At 36.7% G+C, this 23958-nt stretch overlaps 1 protein-coding gene across 3 annotated transcripts; it reads right to left on the reverse strand.

Annotated features, from left to right (window-relative positions):
- Positions 1–1944: 1944 nt before the first annotated feature.
- On the reverse strand, positions 1945–22746 carry slc44a2 (solute carrier family 44 member 2 (CTL2 blood group)). 3 transcript variants are annotated; one of them, XM_084426679.1, is made up of 22 exons: positions 22526–22746; positions 14037–14085; positions 13808–13881; positions 13584–13668; positions 12006–12090; positions 11801–11914; positions 10874–10934; positions 10604–10730; positions 10346–10429; positions 10095–10207; positions 9573–9704; positions 8830–8929; positions 8514–8606; positions 8254–8338; positions 7368–7630; positions 7161–7255; positions 5930–6033; positions 5732–5805; positions 5561–5631; positions 5349–5437; positions 5162–5246; positions 1945–2573 (listed from the first exon to the last, which is right to left on the reverse strand). In XM_084426679.1, exons 1-22 carry the CDS (start codon positions 22560–22562, stop codon positions 2464–2466), a joined length of 2130 nt encoding a protein of 709 aa, XP_084282805.1. In that variant the 5' UTR covers positions 22563–22746; the 3' UTR covers positions 1945–2463. The 3 variants fall into 3 exon arrangements, with proteins under 3 accessions (XP_084282805.1, XP_084282806.1, XP_084282804.1); XM_084426680.1 differs by lacking the exon at positions 22526–22746 and adding an exon at positions 19161–19303; XM_084426678.1 differs by lacking the exon at positions 1945–2573 and adding an exon at positions 2694–4082 and having other exon boundaries at positions 22526–22706.
- Positions 22747–23958: the final 1212 nt, after the last annotated feature.

The raw sequence follows: 23958 nt of genomic DNA on the forward strand, positions 1-23958 counted from the left end.
CCCTGGCTGTTTTCCAGGAAGTCGTCCTTGGGTGCTGAATCTTCAAGCAGTTCTGATATGGCTGTCTGTGGTGAGCTCTGTGGGCAGGGCTCAGCTGAGATTGTGTCCGTGAGCAGAGGTTGTTGTGGCGGAGTGGTGTTATCATGTCCATTTTGCTGCTGAAGTGAAGTCCCGTGGTCATTCATACTGTGTCCAGGTGTGTGTGTGCCATTCAGATTGAGTGGATTGGCACAAACCGCAGAAGGATGATTTAGGGAGAAGTAGATATTGTCCTTTAACACTCTTGAACCAAGTTTGTTTGGGTGATGGCCGTCCCGATGAAACAGTTGTCGTTGACTCCAGAAAAGATTGAAATTGTCAATGAAGTTCACTGCTTTTATATTGCAGGTTTTTTGCAGCCATGTATTAAGCCCAAGCAACCGTGAAAACCTGTTTGTTCCTCTTGCTGGTAGTGGTCCACTGATGAATGTTTGAACTTTCAGTCTTTTAAGTGTTTCAAAAAGTTCATTGAAATCCTTCTTAAGGAGTTCTGACTGCTCTTTATGAATATCATTCTTCCCCACATGTATGATGAGTCGATTTGCAGTCTTATGTTTCATCAGAATGTTCTGAAGTTCCCTGTTTATATCAGAAGTTGTTGCTTGTGGAAGGCAGCATAAACCGTACTTTCGAAAAATAAATAAATACAATCATGATTTTTCATGAACAATTATGTTAGAATTGTAGGCCTAAAATACCTTGGTATCAGCTTGTTTTCATCAATGGTATAATTACTACAATTACAATTTATTTGGTTTGTCGTGATTAATTTGTGTTCATAATCAGTAAAAAAAATCAAAAAAAAATCTTCTAACAAGAATAAACACATAAGACCTATTAAATTGTTCATGTATTATTAATTATTTGTATATCTTGAAACTACTATGTGATGGCGGAATGAATACGTTACCAAAATGTGATTGCAGAATGTATTTAAATTATCCATCAAATTGTCATTTTCTCCTTACTGTCTTGCGAGTTAACAATAATGCCTGGCCAGTTGGTGAACAAAGAAAACATTTTGGCATTAGGGATTGGAATTAGTTAATGCCTAAATATACCTATAAATAGAATTTAGTTTAATTAATTTTAAAATTCGTCGCCGTGAATGGGAACATGATTTATTGAAAATTTCTGAAAAAATGTTAGTGTAATAATATAAGTGAAATAATGAGATCCAGGGGGAGGAGTTGGATCCAGATCCAACTCCTCCCACCTTACATATACCTAAACCTACCTCACTGCAGTACACGAGATCCAGGGGGCGGAGTTGGATCCAGATATAAGGGGTGGAGATTGGTAGGTTTAGGGGTGGGTTTAGGAATCAGGGGGTGGAGATGGGTAGGTCCCCCCCATCCTCCCCCTGGATGTCATGTTCTGCAGTGAGGACCATCTCCAAAACTCCGCGAATCACAACAAGCGTGGGTGAGAACCATAGACTGTAAAAAAATAGGTGAGAACACTAATTTAAGTAGCCTACACACACCCGAACTTGACTGCACATCATATTTTTGACATTATTGATGCTGCTTTCAATCGTAATGCAATAGAAATGAACACAAAAAACCTGCCTAGTGCCTTGAGCGCTGCTGATGTATTCTTTCACGCGCACCATAGAAGCGCGTGCACACACATGACATCACACTCTGCGCATGTTTTACAACATAATTTAACAACATATACATAGTACTAACACCTTTAAACACTAAATGCTTAAAATGAATAAATGTAAATGAACAAAAATTTGCATTATATATTTAAACTCGTGAACGCCCCCCTTTCAAAAATTCTTGCTTCCAACGCCCCCCGTTGTTCTCTGAACGCCCCCGTTGAGAACCACTAGCTGGACGTTGGCTCATTAATATTAATACGTACCTTTACGCTCGAGAAAGTGGAGACTACGTGCATGAGCTAATTAATATTTATTAATTTCTCAACCAGATCACATCACATAATTATTCAATATTTACACTCCGAAACAAACAAGAACAAACTGAAAAATGGCTACGTCACATGTACGCATTGAAAAACACTGCAGAAAACTTTTTATTGTAATAAAACGAGTGGTTTCCATTATATTAAAAATAATAATAAACGTTGTCAGATAGCTATAGCCAATGGTTGTAACGAAATATCACAATTTTAAACACAAAAAGTTATTCAGTAACACATATTCAAAAAGTTACAGTTGTTAATAGTCTAATAAAGCATAATACTGTATATACAAATGACAACAAAAAATACACAATTATCTGTAATTAGCAAAAACAAAATGAATAGATTTGTAACACTTTTGGCTGTAATGACATGGCATCATTTACTGGTTGAGCCATGAGTTGAGCCATGAAATCAGTGCAATTATGGCAGGTCTCTTTCTTTTTCTCTCCCTACAAAATTCTTTCAGTCAATCTTTTTGTCTTTGTCCTAGTCCACTGTTTTCAGCCCCTCATTGGACTTCTTGAGGATGGTCAGCAGTCTCTCTGGCATGAAATATGGCCTGTCCACTGTGCCATCATTGCGTTCAAGATCCTCCACTGTTGGAACAATTTAGGTTGAGACAAACAATAGCATGATCTTAACATGAAACATTTGCCAAATAGTATAAACGCTAACAATAGAAGCATCACCTTGAGAGCAAAGAAAGGCTTGAGATCTCAACAAAGAGAGTTCAGTTTATTAAAGCACTGGGAGATCACATTAACAACATGCAAAGATTGAGAATAGTGAAGCACAGAGGTAGAAAAAGAGGCAATAGAGCGGCAAACAGCGACAAATATCAGGCATTGAAAAGGTTGCAATCTGTCGATACAATAACCAGAGCAGACCAAAATATAGGGCAATACACTTTTTTTTCCTTTGATTGTTTTGTTTTTAAGTTCACTTACTTTCGGTGCTTTTTTCATGTACTGTTACACTGCACCATGAAATGACCACATTAGGCATATCATTTTCACATTTTTCAGATACATTTCCACAAATTCTTACAAAATGACGTTTTGGTCTTGGCTGGTATGACTGTAAACAGATGTGTGTTTTTTTTTTTGTAGTTGTTGCTGTAAACATAGCGATACTGCAAAATCTTTTTGCATTCTTCAAAATGATTAAGACATTGATAAGTAACAATAATTAGGCACAAGTCGAGCACCTACATTACACTTTTACATGTCCTTACATTAAAATGTTCTACATAAATCACAAACACAGTCACATTCTACAAGTGCTATGTAGGCATATCTAATGGGGTTTAGGTCCACGTAAACAATTGTCATCCGTTCAATCAGCTCATACTTTGAGTAAAAGACTATTTCTGTCCTATATGTGTCATGCCGTCCATTATGACCAGAGATTATTAATTAAGAGACAGTTCTCAAAATCGATTGATTGAGTAAACATTATGACTCGAATGAAGGAGGTACTTTCCTTTGTATACTAATGGCTTGCTAAAGCCACCAAAGTGCACTAGTTCCCAAATTAGTAGGCTTCTCCGAAACTCCACCTTCAATGAGCCTCCTTGCACAACTACTCCTGAGGGGTGAGCGGGGTCTCGCTCTCTTGAGGTCCGTTTTCTTGAGGCTTCGGTTCCTCTGGTTCTTGTTCTTGCAGGTTCTCGGCCTGTGGTGGTTCTGCTTGAGGTTGGGCCACCTGCTCCTCCTTGTCGTCACCGTCCACCTCTTGGGGTCCATTTTGCTGTGGGGTCACTTGTGGAGGTTCAGGCTCTTGTGGTGTAACCTGCTCTTCGGGTTTCTCCTCGGCGGCTACGGGTGCCTCGGGAGGATGTGTTTCTTGGGGAGGCTCTTCAATGTGCGTCTCTTGATTTAGTGGCGTCTCTTCTTCTTGCTCCTGCTTGAGAAGTACCTGCTCTTTGAGCTGCACCTCTCCATTCTCCTGCAACGGGACTTCCTCTTCGGCTTGCACGTGTATGACTGGTATCTCGGCATGGTCTGTCTCCTCTGCGCTTTTTTCTATAGACAAAATCTGGTGCAGCTCAGGGGACATGAAAAACGGCTTGTCCGAAGAACCGTCATTTCGCTCCAGGTCTTCGCCTTGAGTTTGTGTTTGTATGTGATGGTGATTTTTTTTAAATGTTAGTGTTTCGAGAGTGCACGTAGCAGAAAGGAGCAGAAGGACACATGATTGGACAAAATCATGTGGAAGAGAGAAAAACAGAGAGAAAGAAAGGAAATGGTTAGACATAAAGCAAGCCGAAAGCCCCTGTAAGCATTTGTGATATGCAGATATGTCAACAGTGGGTCCCGGAAGTAAAAGTCCCAGTCATTTTCTCCATACAGAAAGATAAACCGTGAGCTCTGAGGTTGTAAAGCAAGGATATGTGCTTCTGTAGAAGCCATAAATGTCATGAATCATGAATAAGAATTACAAAAGTGATTGCCCACTCCTATAAAGCATTGTGAATGACAACATTGGGTCTCTCTACACTCTCAAAAAAACGGTATACTGTACTTTCTGAATCACTTGCAACTTTTAAAATGCTTCATGGGATGCATTGTCCATTCCCTCATAAATAAATTTTTAGAAACAGAAGTCTTTTATGCCCTATTTTGGTGTATATCCGAGTGAGAAAGCTTCTCGAACAAGAAAAAAACGTCAGGACTTGATTTTGTCCATCGAGATTTGATTGGATGGTTGTTGTTTGCTACTGGTCGATCTCGCGTGAGTGACAGGTTGTCCCGCCCTCACGCCAGTAAAAACGTCATCAGAGAAGAGAAGAGATGTCGTTACAAGAGGGAGGGGGAGTTGTTTTGATTAAAGATCACGAGGGCATGTGAAATAAAATAAATTCTAAAAATGCTATAAATCTATAAAAGTGATTATAGAGAAAATGAATGGGATTCTGGTGGGCGGTCACTGTTGCTCTCAATTGCACTGTAGGAAAGAACAACAGTTAAAAGAAAGGAAAGAGAGCAGTTTGAGTGCTGCTAATGCATTTAGCTGTTGATAACAATGAAAGTTCAACATCTGCGAAACTTATTTCTCAACACTCAATTAAAATCCAACACAACAGCTGCTATTTATCAGAACCGAACGCAGCCAAAACATTGACAACTTGTTAGATTTGTTCATTGCGTATTATCTCGTGAAATAAATAACACTTCACACTTACAGAAACACAGGAAGAGTGTGTCCACACACATGGCATAAACGCTAAAAAAGCCATGAGCGATCAGATACGAGCCAAACACCACAGTCTGTAAATGAAGGGAGATGTGATTAAAACGCAGTCTGGAAATATTACATTTTGGTATTGCAAATGGACAATCTGGTATTGCTTTCAACTCAAGATCACTTACCAGTATAGGCACCCAGTAATAATTAAGGGATGGAGCAACATCCTGCGCTACCTTAAACTTGCCCGTGAAAAAGAAGAAGGAACAAATTCCTGAGAAGAGGAGAAACAGCATTCTGTGTTACACTGGTGAATCGGAATATGAGAAGTAAGTTCCAACCAAATAATCTCTGAATTCACGTGACATCTGTGTCAGTCTGTGAGCAAATCACTCACCCACAATTCCAACGATAAGGAGTTTGCCCAAAAATAAGAGGAAGTCTGTCACTTTGTCAAGAACTACCACACTAAAAAACAAGTCAAGTAAAGAGATTCAAATCTGGACTGTTTCATCTGTTTATTCACACAAAACCTCGACTAAAAGATTTAGATTTAAATAACACTCACCGGACAATGTTCCTCATCAGGAGGAAGAATGCATCCTTGGCAGATGTACAGAAATTTTTACCATATATCGCCACCTGAAAAGACAATATGCCTCAATATAACTTTGGTTTCAGCAATTGTGTTTGAGCAATATAACAGTAAACGTGCCCTACTGATGCTCCCTAGCCAGAAACAATGCACAAAAGAGAGAAAGTGTACCATGATATAGGCATTTCTGTTCAGGAACTTGATGAATTTCTCCAGACACCAAAAGCAGCACTTTAGGCAACTGAGCAGGAATTTTGCACACTTATTCTGGGCACCTGAAGGAAGTAAATCACACAGTCAAGACTCAAACGCATATAACAGACAGAATACAATGGATAAAGTATTCTATAGTACTCCATAATCACTTCCCACACTTATTTATTTGATACAGATGTATTGCAGACTTTTTTTTTGCCTGTCAGTCAGCATATTATATTTGCCAAAAGATGGGTAGAATCAAGTTCAAAAGACATTTCAACAAAGAGGCAGGACACATCTGAGCTGATCTGATATGTGATTCATGTTTCTTTGTTTTTGATATTTTTTCTAATGGATTTAGCTTGAAGCATTTTAAAGAAATAGTTCACCCAAAAATGAAAATGTGTCAGCCTTTATTTGCTCTCATGTCCAAACCTGTACGACTGACTGACTTTACATAAAACACAAAATTAGATTTTCCATGTTGCTCTTTTTCAAACAACAAAACCATAAATTGACCAGTGGTTGGCAAGTGTAATGTGTGTGCTCTGTTTTGGTTTAGTTTCATTGTGTTTTGCCCTGCCATTGTAAGTTGACCTAGTCTCCTAGTGTGTGCCAGTTTGTGCCATTATGCCTGCTACAGACATTACAAATTACGCCGTACGATCTAATAAACTTGGGTACGACATGTATGTAGACTGTACGATGATGACACCTATTGAATCGTAGGCTATGACGCAAGTTAGAATAGAAGAATAAAACGTCATCAGCATTTGCTAGTGGTACACAAACTGAGCAAGATGAATCGCACTTTGGCAATTGTATTTATGTGCACTGAAAGAAAATATGGATGAATCGCATGGCAAGGGAAATGAGGTCATGTTGCGTTTATCAATATGCCGTTTCATGTTGCATTTTTATTGCATTTTACAAGTCAGTGGTTGTAGGTTGTAGCAGCAAAAATGCTTTCATTCTGTAATCTTTAAAACATCTCCTTTTTGAACAAAGGAAGAAAATAAAATTGGTTGCGATTAACATGAGGGCAAGTAAAAGATGACAATGTAAATTTGAAATATTTAAATTGTTGGGGGGCGGGGCAGTATTGCTCATAATGCAAACATTGTGATAAAAGTGAAGGGATCTGAATAGTTTCTGAAGGCACATCCTCTGAAGCAGAATAATGAAAACACTGAAGCAGTGATACCTTTCAACTTCTGATCCATATACTCCAATATGACCCTGATGACCTGAACGATGGCAAGAATGAGGGAACCAAATGCCAGAGAACCAGTGTGATACCTGGAGAATGAGTGAGCAATATAGAGCATACAAAAATTCTATGTATTACATGAAAAAAGTTGTTTGCTAAATTTGTGAAAATCAATTGAAAACTATTCCTCAAGCCACACACCTGAGGGCCCGTCCCAAAGAGTTGAAGACAGGGAAAGCTGGTATGTCGTCAGGCTTTTTGAATGCCCAGTAATAGGAGGCGAATGCCCCTGCCAGTGTGACCTGGCCCAATGCTGTCACGAAGTTGACACACCAGAAGAAAAGGAATAAATTATAGAACTGGAGTAGAATCAGGTACTTGTGGTATACCGTCTCTCCTCCATAAAACGCAAACAGACACTCAGCATCAGGACATTCGGTGGTGATATTTGAGATGTTAAAAGTCTGTGGAGAAATCAAATCAATGCAACTTTATTAAATGTTTGCATTTTATCAGGTTTTGCTCTGCAAAATATGCTAAAACAAATAAGACATACACAGTAAAAACAGTAATATTGTGAAATATTATTACAATTGAAAAGAGCTGTTTTCCATTTGAATATATTTAAAAATGTAATTTATTCCTGTGATGCAAAGCTGAATTTTCAGCATCATTACTCCAGCCTTCAATGTCACATGATCCTTCAGAAATCATTCTAATATGATGATTTGGTGCTCAAGAAACATTTCTTTATTATTATCAATGCTGAAAATGATTGTGCTCTGTGCTGTTTAACATTTTGTTGTGGAAACCACAATAAAAAAAAATTCTTTGATGAATGGAAAGTATTTGAAATATTTTGTAGCATTATAAATGTCTTTACAGACACTTTGGATCAATTTAATTCATACTTAATAAAACTATTGAAATTTATTTCAAGCTAAAAAAATCAGACGCTGTAATACTTAATTTATATCAGTGACAAAGAGGCATTGATTGACATCAATGCAATAAAATTGTCAATAAATAGCCAACATGACTGCTTTTATGTAAAGACCCGGCAAAATAAAAATAATAATGCACTAACCTCAGGGTTGCAGGTGTCTCTGGAATAAGGACATTCGGTTGTATTGAAAACCTTGTATATTGGCTCATTGGAAGTGGACAAAAACCTAAATAACAGTTAAGGAGAAACTACTTCTTTCTAAAATTCACTTTTTTCCCAACGTTTATTACTAAAGTGTTTGGGGTAATGATGATGTTTAAAAAAAACAGTGCACATTTTACATTAGTGATGCCTTTGTCTATTTGTTATGATGTGTCATTGCATTATTTTCTTCAGGATACACGGCGGTGATGGCCCAGTATGCGATGACCAACGTCAGTAGGGCAAAAGTCAGCAGCGGGTAGAACAATGATGACATCACATGACCGATGGCCCTGAAAAATAGATGAGATTATTAGAACTTCCTGTCTAACACTCCCAGTTAACCTAATTATTATTTCATGACTTTAAGCCTCAGCTAATCCATCATACTGCAAATAACGCTGCTGTTTAACTACTAATGCTATTAAAGTACCCAAAGAAAGCAATAATATGGAATATGAGACCAAACAACGCCAGCAACACATAGTTTGCTCTTCAGTAAGAAGGTAGACTGACTTGCTGGCCTCTTTGATGAGAGCAATAGCAATGAGGATCCTCTTCCTGAGGAAGATGAGGAGGAGGATGATGACCACTTCCACAATACACAGGATAATTACTGTGTGGTGACAAAGAAGGACAGGACACAGTAGAATGAGAATGAAAATTAAATGTGACAAAGAAACCAGGAACATGTTTATCATTTAAGTGCCACAATCGCAGCAGTTTAATGTTACTTATTTTTATTTATTTATTTAATGAACATGTAAATATACAGTACGTTTACTTATACTACTGTTCAAAACTTTGGGGTCAGTAAGATTTTTTAATAAGACTATTTTAGCAAGGATGCATGAAAGTGATCAAAAGTGACAGTAAAGCCATTTATGTTACAAAAGACTTCTATTCAAAATAAATGCTGTTCTTTTGAACTTTCTATTCATCAAAGAATCCTGAAAAATATTTAACTGTTTTCAAAATTGATAAAAAAAAATGTTTCTTGAGCATCAAATCAGCATATTAGAATGATTTCTGAAGGATCATGTGACACTGAAGACTGGAGTAATGATGCTGAAAATGCAGCTTTGCATCAAAGGAATAAATTACATTAAAACAGGTATTTTAAATTGTAATAATATTTCATAATATTTTACTGCATTTTTCCCCAAAAAACTTTAAAATCCTACCAACCCCAAACTTTTTAATGGTAGTGTATTGATTTTTGCTTTGCACATTACTGACATAATGATGTAAAAACTCACTGAAGGCAAGCCAGGTCTGCCGAATCTGCAAGTACACAGAGAAGTCCGTCTGTAGACCCAGATCCTTGATAGTGACATCAGAACCAGCCTCTCCTTTCAGACTGGCGTACTGCATGTAACAATGGAAAACACCTGCGGAGAGCCAGGAGAGAAAAAAAAAGCATAAATACTCTGAATACAATATTTTTTATGTAATTCAGTAAAATATGACTTTGCTACAATAATGAAAATCATCAAAGATGATAATGAGATTTGCAAAAAAATTTAATTTCCAGGTGCATTACGATAGTAGGAATTTAGGGGGAAATTGTGCTTAATCTCACACAGCAAGAAAATCTTAATGATCCTAAAACAGGCTTCAACTTCTTTATGCAAAATATATATTTGTATGTATTTATTTTCTATTGATTTTGTGTTAAAATTAAACACAGCTAAAGTATTTGGTAACTATAGGATAAACATGCTCGGGGCACGTAATGTTATTTGAGAGCTCTAGACAAGACAACACAACAGCCCTCTTACCGTATCCAATAACAATGATGACCATGATGATCATAACCCAGATCATGATTCCAGCCAGACAACGCAAGAGGAGAATAAAGATCAGACTGACCAGCATGGCAATCACCAAACCACTGAAAAGGACCGCATAAAGATTTAATCAATGCATCTAGAAATCACTGGGGCTCACCAACACTAAATCTGACTGCCATAACCAAACACTGGCTATTTTTTAGGCTGATGCAGATGAACATAGAATATAATGTGCTTACAGAAGGATCCAGTGCCAGGACTGAGTATAGTCCTCAAAGATCCTCATGGCTACTGCCCGGGCCTCAACCACTACATTAGATTTCCTGCAAAAAATAAACATATTATGTATGGTAATAATAATCAAAATGATTTAATGTTCAATATGATTCACATTATAATATTTAAATATTATTAAAATATTTGAAATAATATGAACCTACACAATAAAATAATTGACAAATGCATAATAACACAAACAAATGCATAATATCACTAACTTTGAGGCTTCAAGGAGATCTGTTGCATTTATATTTTGTCCTTTATCATCCTCGTACGTAGTTTTGTTGCCAACCACAACTATACCACCTTTCAAGGTCTCTAGAGCGGGCAAGCATCTCCGTGTGACTGAAACACAGGGTGACGGTCATAATTGTAAGGCAATTTACTGATAATGCGAAGATCAGTTGTTAAGTGTAAACAACATAACTTAAATCAGGGTAGCTTAACTACTTTATGTGATTTAACAAGCATGTTTTGAAAAGGCTTACAGTTCTTGCTAGGTGTGAGTATTGAAGGGCACAAGCCATCCATCAGGATTTCAGGAGCTTTCTAGAAAAGAGAACGACATTTTTACTACACTTAAAAATAAAAGGTCCAAAAGGATGTTTTTGCAGTGATGTTTAGCACCATTTTGGGTTCCCTAAAGAACTTGGGGTTACTGGACTAAAACAACTTATTATCCATTCATAATCTGGTTAAAATGTGAGTATCAAATATGATACATCAGGATTTTGAGGAACGTTTATTTGTACATATTTCAATAATCACTGTACTGCCTTGCATTTTATGTTTTGCCCTCACAATAAAAAATATGAGCTTTGATCATAAAACTAAGGCATATAATGCCTTATCTTACTAAGGCATATAATTGGGAAATATAGAGTGACAACTGGTATTTATATACAGTATATGCATTTTATGTATGTAGTCTGCTCTACTGGTATAAAGAACTGATTTACATTACAAGATATTAAGAATTTCATCTTACGTTTTGGCCATGTAAATATCAGCGACTGCTTCAAATTGTATAATTTTGCTCAGTTTGGGCCTCAAAAAACAAAAGTGTTTTTTGTTTGAGCTCTATATTCTCACTATATCATAGTATATGAGTCATAAAAGCCTGATGTAGCAAATATGATACGCATAAACACATAATCACTTCTTTTTTTTAGAAATTTAAAAATATTTTGTCAACAGGTTCAATAAACTGTTGCACTAAAAATAATTATAATTTCATGTATTTAATTTAACCAGTGTATACATATTAGGGTTGCTAACCTAAACCCTAAACCACTGTACTAAAATTGGGGGCAGTATGAACAAAATGTTATCTATCATAATTGTATTTTTCATGATATATTGTTTCTTGCTGGGAATTCAAGACAAAAAAAATGTCCTTTCCATACAGAACTTACCTTGTTCATGTCTACTCCATCCTTGCAGAATTGCTTGTAGTATTCCTTATCATTGGCATTTTTCAAAGCCTTCACTAAAGTCATGAATTTATCTGGACATCTCTCCACACAGATCTGTCAAATGAACAAAAACGTTGTAATATGTGACAAACACTATAGATACAGATGGTACTGCAAAAATAAGTTTATTGAAACAGTGCCAAACCTGAGTGGTAGGACACTGAAACTCCAGCAGGACAAGAGGACTGGCACACTTCAGGATGTTGAAGTAGAACAGCAGGGGCTTTTTCCTGATTATTCAGACAGATTAAGATAAGAATAAAATAAACGTGCATTTCTGAGATAAAAATCATTCTAAATGTAAGAGTCCACACCACTACTATAACGATAACGTTGGAATCACTTACACAACAAGTTTTTTTTCCAGTTGAGGAACCATAAAAAACATTGACAGCAAATCACAATCCATCATGCTTTAAAGGTGCTCTAAGTGATGCGACGCGTTTTTTAGGCCAAAACATTTTTTGTCACACATCTCCTCACTATCCGCTAGCTGCCTGTCCCCTGAACACACTGTAAAAAAAAACGCGGTCTCTCTAGACACCACAGGCTCCACAAACGGCAACAAAAACAAACTGGGCTCACCCGCACCACGAAACATAATAAACAGTGTTTCAGCCAATAACCGACAAGAAGTATAATTGGAGGGTGGGGTTTGGAGGGTTAGTGCGCGTGCACGTGAAGGGGGTGTGGAGGAGAGAGAACAGAGAAGCATGAAGAGGGAAGTTTGAATTATGGCCGACACACGACCAAAGAGACAACGTTCCGATGAACAGAGGGACAAGGATAAGGAACGCGTGAAGTCCCGAATTTACATCGGAAAAACCTTCGAAAGGTGGCGAGAACTCCGCCGGCAGAAGGGCTTCCAATCCGACATAGTTGCTCTGTATTTGCAGAACTGACGTTCATGTTCGCCAAACCAACACAGGGATGTAATTAGCTAGAACTATGCAGTCAGCGTTAACTTTGGTGAATACAACATGTATGTTTCTAGCAGCGATCAATCTCTATTGTAAATGATCAAGCAAATTCACAGTAGGGCGACAATTTGTGTGAACGATTGTTTTCATCCACTGTTTGACGTGTTTGAAAGACCATTTATAGGCTATTGACAACTTTGACTAAATTTGTTTACGCCGCCAACCGTTGTTAATGCTCACTCGACACTGGGAAACGCGAAGCTAACGTTATCTTGCTATTATTGCGTCCTTGTATGGGAGCTATAGTTATAACCTCAGGTGGTGAAACGATTTTAAGATAATGTTTCTCTTTTTCTGCCTTCTGTTCTGCAATATATAAAAGCATTTATCTAACTTGGCGACATTACACATTGAATGAAGTATCAGTAAAACTTAACTTTGTTTGTAGTGACTATTTTGACTTTCCTTTATGTCGGAAGGGAGGGGAGGGGAGGAGGGAGGAGACGGGATGAGGAGGAGGGAGGGTCGAGCTAGCTTCCGTTTTGTTTGACAACAATTCGAATGTCAACAAGAAGTAACGTCTCCCGGGATCGCTTAGAGCACCTTTAAGAGCTCGAGCATTTAAAGGGGCGGATGACAAAACTGCAGAGCACGCTTAGAATAAACAGAACTATATAGTCCGCTGGTGTGGACGCTATTATAGTTATCTTTATGGCTTTAAAAGCCTCAGAATTGTCTTTTGAGGAGGCCAACACAACATGAAACATGTCTAGGTATGTTTTCAAAGAGACAGCTTTACTCACTCAAGTGGGGTGCCGACCTGCCCACAAAACTGGCCCTTACTGTCTGTGGGGTAAATCACCTTCCGAGGGTCACCTTGAGACCATGCTATAACAAAACACAGCACTGTCAGTGTGGTAAGACAAATAATTTGTACTCAGAAATGGACAAGGTTTAATACTTTCCGCCCATCTACACATAGTGACATTGTAAATAGAAATGTGAAAATGAATAAGCTGAATCTTACCCAGAATGCCAACTGCAAAGTAGCCCAGCAAGGCCAAGATGAACAGTATGCAACAGATAATGTCTGTGCAGCCCCTGTTCACCAAGAAAAGTAAACACATTCACTGCTACAGCACTAATCTTGCCACTAAGGTAATTAGATTACATAAATCTCATAAAAATAAATAAATACAAATAAACAAATGGTTTCTAAACATTAGATTAAATTTGGCTTATAAAGGTTGTCTCACCTGTTATAAATCGGGCCTTTAAATGTGGGGTCAAATTTCCTTGCCTCACCTGTGAAGACATTGAAATTGTGTATTTATCCCAAAAGAAATTTCATTTCTGGGCATGTCCATGGATATATATATATATATATGAGCACATATTAATGCCTTATTCTGAATGATCATATTCTACATCCCTTACCCTACCCAATCCCTAAATTTAACAACTACATTTTCTAACTATTAATAAGCAGAAATTAGGAGTTTGTTGAGGTAAAAGTCGTAGTTAATAGTCAGTTAATAGTGAGAATTGGACCCTAAACTAAAGTGTGACCAAAAACTCGAAACTCTTATTGGAGTCCTGAAGAAAGAAAAGAAACTCATACATGTAAATGTAAATGATAAGAAAAAAAATTTAGGGGGGGGGGGGGGGGGGGGGGTAAACTATCCATTTAAGTAGACAATACATGTGTTACTGCATATGTATTCTCTGTAGTGATATTGTAAAGCAGTCCTGCCCACAGATAATAGCCCAAATATATTTGTAGCCACCTTATTTTTAACATAAGTGCGGGCATGACGATTTGTCATTGCTTTCAGTTATTTTAAGCTGAATAAAACAGCTTGTGACTTGCTGCTTCATATTGCAAACTGGTATTTCTTACCACATTATTTTATTGTATTGCCGTAATTACAAACACATTGGTTTGTAGCGCAAATAGTCTGTTCTTAGTCTTAGTTGCCTGTAGCAGCTAATATAGCCTAATATAATATAGCCTATTCTTAGTTATTTGTAGCAGCTGATAAATAGGAAGTCTCGCACATTGACAGAAAATAGCTCACTTTGCCGTTGCAAAATAAGGTTTATAAAAAGAACTGCAATCTCTACCAACACATTTCTACCGTCCTAGTAGTATATATCGTCTTACCACCCAGGCCTAGTGTGTCCAAGGATTTTCTCTCTCTGCCTCCTTTCACTTAAAGTGTTAGTTAGTACATCCAAAAATTACCCTTAAAATTATGTCATTAATTACTCACCCTCATGTCGTTCCAAACCCGTAAGATCCCCGTACACAAATAAAGATATTTTTTATGAAATCTGAGAGCTTTCTGTCCCTCCATTGACAGCAACGTCATTGCAACTTTCAAGGCCCAGAAAGGTAGTAAAAACATTGTAAAATAGTCCATGTAACTACAGTGGTTCAACCTTAATATTATGAAGCGATGAGAAAACTTTTTGTGAGCAAAACCCCCTCAAAATAAAGACATTAATCAACAATCTCTTCTCTTCCACGTCATTCCCTTACGCTGTTGACGTAGTGTTAAAAGTGGGTTCTGGGTTCTACGTCAGAACGTAGGCTCACTATTGGCCGACGCTGGTCATGTGTGTGTGATGACCCAGGAGCTAGCCAATAATGTACCGACACCACTGCCCCTAACACCATTTTTCGCCCATAACACGACTGCCCCTAATACCATTTGTAAAGTTCTCCCTGTTAGCAGAGCGGATCAGCCCTATACGCACACTATGCAAGTTGCGTAGGGCCCCGCAAATTACTCAACGCCTCGCCTACATCGTGTCAAAGCGCTTCAATCAAAGTTTGCAATATCGATGAGAAAATTAAGTTGAACTATCCTTCTGGTCACGAAAAGAGAGAAAAAAAACACAGCGAGAGTGAACTGCCTTAGACTTGAGGCAGACTTGTGTTCTCTCCTCTCCAAGTTTGATGTCAGCAAAGAACAGTAAAGTTAAGTTGATGTGCATCTATCTCTAGTCTGTCTGTCGTGCATATTTTGGTCTTTCTGTGTCTTGCTTACAACACTAACCACTTCCAGGGCTGTGCTCTGTGACTTTGTGCCTAAAATAACCGCGTCGCGTGTTAACATGAGTTAATATGCGAGTGCACGAAATGAAATGCGCACTTTCCAGCAAAACATCTGTGGGGGACCAGTAAAATATGGGCGTGATGGCACTTCTCATTATAGACGCACATACTTTTAAAACAAGACAACACTGTAAAAAGTGAACAGTTGGATCAACTTAAAAGAAATTAAGTTTTCTCAACTTAAATTATCACGTTTTATCGTGGAAAACGTGATAATTTAAGTTGAGAAAACTTAATTTCTTTAGGTGCTACCAATTGAAGTAATTTTTTTAAGTTGATCCAACTGTTCACTTTTTACAGTGAATGATTATCTAGTCTCCAAGTCAGTTTAGTTACAATTCTGCAATAAAGCAAGATGGAAAGCAATGTATTGACATTGACTATTGATTTATAGGCTATATTGCATTTAAAATGTTTATTGGCTGGACATACTGGTCAATATGGATGCACATCCCTCAGTAAATAATATATAATAATATTATCATTTAAAACACAGTGACATGCTATGACAAGCTATTTTAGCTTTTATTCATTCACAGGATGCATTTTTGATATCAACAATTAAATTTGTACTATTTAAAATGTGGACTCTAGATATTAAGAATGTACTTTTTCTAGAAACCATGTCTATTTCTGATATCAGGAATTACATTTTCATTGTGACTGTGTGGCAACGGCAAATGGTTTACATGGCTAATTTAACAGAATTTTGCTTAGGGCCCCAGGGAGGTCAGGATCGGCTCTGCCTGTTAGTGAGTGACAAATTCTAATGGATCACTTCCACTGATCAATGAAAGGTTAACTCAGTTCAAAAAATATTCTTTCCTATCGTCTAAGGCGAAACACTGCGGATACGGCTGGTTCCGTTCAGTAACTAATAAACTGGGTAAAAGTGTATGTTTCTTTAACCAGCAACTTTGTAACTGGTACGTTTCAAAGTATTTACATCTGTCACATCACTCTGACATGTCCTTCATCCCACATGAGACGAGCATTAGCAAGAATGCTGAATTATCAGGCATATTTAGATGATGCCGTGGAGTATTTGTTTAATCGTCTGAATATTTGGCATGTATTTGTGATGTCTTCAGTCATGTAAGCAATGCCTCACTTTCACTAAACTCAGCCAAGTGTGAATTGGCAAAGCTACAGAGTCTATTTAGGGAAGAGAGTTGGTCGGATGGAAGTGCATCCTGTAGTAGCTAAAGTGATTATTTATTTTTTGGATTTTTTTAAGGAGTTTAATTATTTGCTCATATGTGGTCCCAGAAGTATTTGATTTAAATGTCCCTAAAATGTTTGAATACTTAAAAATGTATTAATGTTACTGTATTGAACAGATCAACAAGGGACAAACAAATAAAAGCACAAAAAATATTGCTGGTGCTTTTTAAATGATTCTAGAAATGCCTAAACACCTTTTGTCTCTTAAACAGTATATAACCGTATAGCAAATATCTTTTTGTGAAAGTTTTTGATTGAAAGGAATTTTTGTTACATAATGCAGAGACATTTGTACATTTAGTGCATAAATGTATGTGTTCAAGCACACTACCATTTAAAATAAGTTTTTAAAGAATTTTCAGCATCATTACTCCAGTCTTCAGTGTCACATGATCCTTCAGAAATCATTCTATTACGATTAGCTGCTCAAGAAAAAAAATGTATGTCGAAGTTAATGCTACATGCTCTGACGTGTAGCGCAGTTGCGATTTGAGCAACACAAGTTTGAATCATGACTTGTGTGGTAATTTCCTGATCTCATCCCCTTCTCTTTCCCACTTCGCTTCCTGTCTGCTCTCCACTGCGCTTTTTTATGAAAAATAAAAAATCTCAAAAAAACAAAACAATGATGTTTCTTATTTTTTATCCTTGATGAAACCAGTTGTGCTGCTTATATTTTTGTGGATACCATGATGCTTTTTTTCAGGATTCTTTGATATATATATAAAAAGTTCAAAAGAACAACATTTATTTGAACCAGAATCTTTTGTAACATTATAAATAAGTCGTTACTGTAACTTTTGATTGATTTAATGAGTCCTTGCTAAATAAAAGTATTTCTTTCAACAACAACAGCAACAAAGAAAATCTTACTTTTGAACAGTATTTTTGTGGCCACGCTGTACATTCTTGTGTATGTTTGAGTTTCCTTAGTTTCAAGGGCTATCCTTAGTATTAACTCTTTGTTAATAACTGATGATTTTATGTTATTGGTCATTTGGCTGGGTACATTTTTGCCGTCGCCCTTAACCCCCATGAGGCTACATACACTAGCAACCAATGTAGGCCTTGTCTCGTAATAAGTGTTTGTTTTATGTGTGTGTGTGTGTGTGTGTGCACTATTGACAGTTTATTTTATTGAGGTGCCACCCATTTAGAGCAATCATCAGTGACCCAGACGCACTTAGCTATCCACAAACAGCTCCCTAATGACCCAAGCTTTCCGAACAGCTACAATCACACTGACCCACATCTCTCAATGAAGCTCTTCTCATGCTGCGAATCTGCCACATACTGCTTTAAGTGTATTATTCACACTATTCATATATGTAATAATGACAGCAAGTGGTTGAATGTGTGCAGCAGTCCAAATTCAAAATATTGGAGCAAGTGGTTTCCCTCGCCCTCTTCTCCTCACGCGGGTTGCCATATTGAGGACACGCGACAACAAAAGGAACTGTCAATGGAATGCGACGAGTGTTACACTGTAAGTTGATCAGATAATGTATACATTTTCTCTGGTCATTAAACTTTTTAGATGGATGCCAGCGAGGCTTTTTAAGTCGGGTAGAATTAAGATGTTTTTGATGACCCAGTTCGTTTGCTGGCTTCCGTGGCTGCAATTCATCTGGCATTCCGTGTTTTACATCAACTGGCAACCCGTGGTGTCAAAATAGGGTAAAATGGCAGTGGGTAGAATCACACAGACCAAAACAAAAACAGACATTCTAAATGCACATTTCAAAGTAGAACTGGCTATAGCATTATTTTTCAGAGAAACAATACTTAGCATGTTCCCTAAATCTCTGTAAACATTTTTTATGCTTGTACAGTCAAAACAATTACACACAGCACCTTTAAACAGTTCTCTTTAGACCAAATTAATCTCTAGTAGTAATATAGAGACTGATCGATATTTGTTTGGTGATTCAGAGACATCATAAATTCACAAGAGTATGTATGTGAAGCATATATTAAGCACATCTTCTCAATGTTCTGAAAACGCATTACTGAAAGAAAATGTTAAAAGCCAAACCTTGTTTTCCATAATGTGAACCCTTTCCCATCAGATTGCCTTTTCAGTATTTTTAGCTTTAACGTTTGTTATTGTCAGACAGTAGGCACACCACTTCCTAGCTCTTGAAACAGGAAACTAGTTTTGCATCCTCAGTAATACGTCTTGACTGTTTTACTGGCAAACGCACTTCCTTGACCGTAAATGTGTAGCATGTTTACAAAAAAAAAAAGTTAAAACCAGAATTTGTAGAACTTGGATTCAGTTTGAAAGAATTGAAGGAAATGCATTCATATTTAAGAAGAACAATAAAAACAACTTAAAAAAAAAGTTAAAAAAAAAGTTTTACTAACACAATTTTCTCTCTAACTGTAGTATGACTACAGAGAAGTTGAGAAAGTTAGAGAAAATTGTGTAAGTAGAACGTTTTTTAACTTTTTTTTTAAGTAAAATGGTCAAATGGTGTTGTTTTTATTGTTCTTCTTAAATATGAATGCATTTCCTTCAATTCTTTCAAACTGAATCCAAGATCTACAAATCAAGGTTCTATCTGGGCGACTGTGACGTACAGAAGATTTATGGTGGCACATTTGTTTGCTTATTTCAATGTCATTTCGACAATTGTTGTTTACGTGAATGTGTGCATGTGTTCAGTCCAAGAAAATCCAGGTTACCAAGTGGCTGATCAATACAGAAACATCAGGCACAATGCACAACTTACTACCATATAAACCTTTCCATGCAAGTTAAAAAAGTTAAAGTTAAAAAAGCAAGCTAAAAGCACCCTCAAATTACAAATCACCTGATCAGATTGAGATTTTAAGATGGAGCTATTTTCATAAAGGCAATCTGTAGTGCGCAGCTGTTGTTTATGTGGAAAGGCATGTTTTTGCGTTATCAATCTCTCTCTTCCACAGATTGTACATTCTTTTCCAGCTTGATCTGATCAGACATATGGCCAGAAGGCAACCTACAGCTTGATTCTAATCACACACTTTGGCCCCTGTTTCAAACTGACCTTTTCCACCCTCAAAGTCACGTGATCTCCAAACACAATAAGGGGAACGGATATTTGAGATGCCTCTGTAGTTATAAAGGCATTGCTGCGATGTTCTGAGATTGCTAGGCAACTGGAGAGAAACGCATCATTGTCATTCTTGAACAAACCTTATAAGTTACAGACTTACAGGCATCATCAGGAAGCACTTCTTATAGACTTAGTCAGAGACTGACTATAAAGAGTCGTCTGGTGTTCATGCGGTTAAAAGACCATGATGCAAACCAGACAGATGACGACAAGTCTTTTGAGTGTGTGAGTCTACATCACTCCAACCAGACTAAAAATCACGTTACAACTTGTTCTCAAAAGCAGAACTTGAAAACTCTTCAACTAAAGTTCAGGAATGAGAAGGCTCCAGAAAGTCTCTGGAAATCTAAAATAAAAAAATAATGGTTCCAACAAGCAGGTTTCACAGCACTGCCACAGAAGAACCTTAGAACCCAGAAGAAATAGCCAATGTTTTCTTAGTGTTAGGAACAATGTAATAATCTAAAGAACCTTGTTTTACAATGGAAAGGTTCCATGGGTTTGAAAGGTTCTTTGAGGAACCGTAGATGCCAATAAAGAACCTTTATTTTAGGAAGTCTAGTTTAGGCATGTTGTACTGTTTCATCAGGCTTTCTCTCTTTTAAAAGTGTCTCTTTAAGAAGATGTAATTAAGGAGTATTATTATCCTTAACCATTTTCTTAAGAGAAAAGTTGAGAGTCAGACCACACATTAGTAGCAGAATATATAAACCTCCTGAACCAGGTTCAGCTCATCTTCTGACCCATGATAATAAAGTCCACACCTTCAGTGTCATTAAGCTAGAATCATCTTGGGTTGAACAGCACACACTGAAGCTAAGAACTGTTTCAGATATTACACATTGTAACGGTTGGTGGAAATTAACAAGTACTTTAGATGTCAGAATGAAAAATAGGACAGTAATTTGTTATTTTACCCACTTTTTTTGACATCTAGAACTATGGTGCTTATGGGACAGCAAAAAACGCATAAACAGTTACGAAAATAGCGAAGTAAAGACTGTTAAAATAGTCCATGCGACTACAGTGGTTCAAACTCAATTGAGAGGTTCAATCACCACATTGGTCACTACCTTTCTGGGACTTGAAAGTGGTGGTTATGTTGCGGACTAGGGTCAGAAAGCTCTCAGATTTCATCCAAAATATATTCATTTGTGTTCCCAAGATGAACGAAGGTCTTGTGGGTTTGGAACGACATGAGGGTGATTAAATAATGACAGAAATTTCATTTCTGGGTGAACTAACCCTTTAAAGTAGGTTATATTTACCCCTAATCACCGAAGTTCAAGCCCTCATCTCTAGTTATTATAGTTAACTAAAACTTAAACCATTAAAAAAAATGTTGCTTGAAAAAAATATTTAAAAAAACTAGTTGCCAAAGTAATATTTCTGTACTAAAACTGATATAAAAATTATATAGACATATAGTATATAAAAAAATGAAAATGACAAAAACTAATTTATATATATATTAATATCTTATAAATTAATATGGAAAAAATATAAATATAAACTAATTTACTAATTAAACTATAGTATCTGAAATGGGATCAGCCTCCAACCTTTTTATAATCAATACTACCTGTTGTTTCTATAAAAGAAATAGTCTGGTTTTATAGAAACCACATTTAGTTCCCATGGTAAAGGAAAACCATCGATGGTTGTACATGTGGTTACTATGGTCTTACTATAAATATCACAGTTAAAGCAAGAATTATGGTTAAAAAATAGTATTTGTATTTGTTTTAGAGTAAAATATTTGCTTTTTCTAAATTTGAACAAATGTTACATTTAGTTGGCAAACACACACACACACACACACACACACTCGTTTTTACAAACCTCGGTGTATTTTCATTATGGCTTATTTTAGCCACTGAAAATGTTTCCACAAACATTTAATCGGCAACATTCATGAAATGAATATTTATAATGTGTGTGTGGTAACGTTAGTAATGCAATGCTAGAGGCAATTCTTACTAGGGCGCATAAAGCAACGATATGATGAACGCAGTAATTATTGACCTGAGAGTAATTGCACCAGCCATGTGTTTCAACACACGCCTATTGTTTTCTTGCTCACATCCGTACAATTGTGTCCTATATCGCACTATTTTAATAAAGTGCTTCATGATTTACCAGTCGAGCAGTGAGAAAGTCTGCATTAAGCTATAACGTTACTAGTATTCTTCATCAAAATGCCTGAGACCCACGCCCCATGTATTAGTCATTGTTTCCGTCAGAGGACCATTCCTACCACATTCTGAAGGAGGCACCCTAAAATATCAAAACATCTTACCATATTTGGACTCTGGATTTTTCTCCTCTGGCTCCATTGCAAATAAATGATGCGGACTTGTGGCAGTCACTTAAATCTGAAAAGGAATTGTATCGCCGTTGCCTAATCTTGAGAGGAATTGTCCATCAGTAATTCCGCTGCTCTACAGTAGAGGTGTGTATGGCAGACGGGAGCACAACACATTCTAACAGTACACGCATGACGAGGGGTTCGTTTTTTCCAAGGCGAGTGTGTGAGGGCTGAATCCACCAATGAGAGGAGAGGAAAAAATGACAGACAGTCGTGTTAGCCAATGAAACACAAACGCTCCTTCACTGAAAATCTGGCACTTCAAGAAATCACACTTTTAGTTACCTTTAATTGTAAAATACAAAAGAAACAGACAAATTGGTCATATAATACTCAGTAGTCATAACTTTTAAAAACATTAACTAACTTTAAATCTCTTAAATTCTGAGTCTCTGTATGATAGCCTAACGCAACATTGTTTCTAAATTCTAACAAAGCCTTGTTTTTTTTTTTGCGAGAAAAAACTGCTAATTCATGCAGTTCCCCGGAAAACCAGGACGGTTCCTAGAAATACTAATTAAATGAACGTTTTAACAATACTTACCAAATCTGATACTCTCTGATTGTCATGAATAATGTAAATAACAGAATCATGTTTCACACCACAGGTGACAAAGTTCTACAAGCCACCCACACCCTTTACTAAACTGGTTTACTTTTAACTGCCAGTTAAAATTGTATAGACAAAAAATAAAGATTATAAAAATAATCAGTGAGTGTAAAAGGGCAACCATGGCAAAAGAAGCAGGTGACTACATATACGCTGTATTTGTAATTACATAAGTAATTAATTTGAGACAGAATCTCCAGATAAATTTCCATCATCCTGCTATTTTCCTGTTTATCACTGTGAAGCTATAAATGCGCTATAGAAATAAAAGTGACTTGACTTCATATAAGGCTGATGAAAAATATTGGCTATTTTTATTTAACTGTTCGATATGTCCCACATTGTCTTCCTGTTAAATTACGTCAACACATTGAATAATGCTGCGCGTTTCAAGGCAGTGGGACTTTAAAATAATGTCATTCACGATCATTTTACCAACCGAAAATCATAAACATTTGCCAGGGGCCTACAGTTCTACAACCCTGACTTTGTATTATTATACTAATAAAAAAATAAAAAAAAAATTAATTAATTAAAAAAAAGAACAAAAAGAGCTACTGTGAAAGTGTTTTTTCTAACAGAGCAATATTTTTATTAACATGTTTTATTTGTTTATTTTTACTATGGCACTGTGCTTTACTTCTGTATAGCCTGCAATTTATCAGTTATTTAATTGTACAATACATTACCCTTGGTTCATAAACACTTAATAAAAAAGTTTCAAAAGTAAGATTATTTTATACAATTTCAGCCT

Source organism: Rutilus rutilus, assembly GCF_951802725.1.
Source record: "Rutilus rutilus genome assembly, chromosome: 12".
NCBI lineage: Eukaryota > Metazoa > Chordata > Actinopteri > Cypriniformes > Leuciscidae > Rutilus > Rutilus rutilus.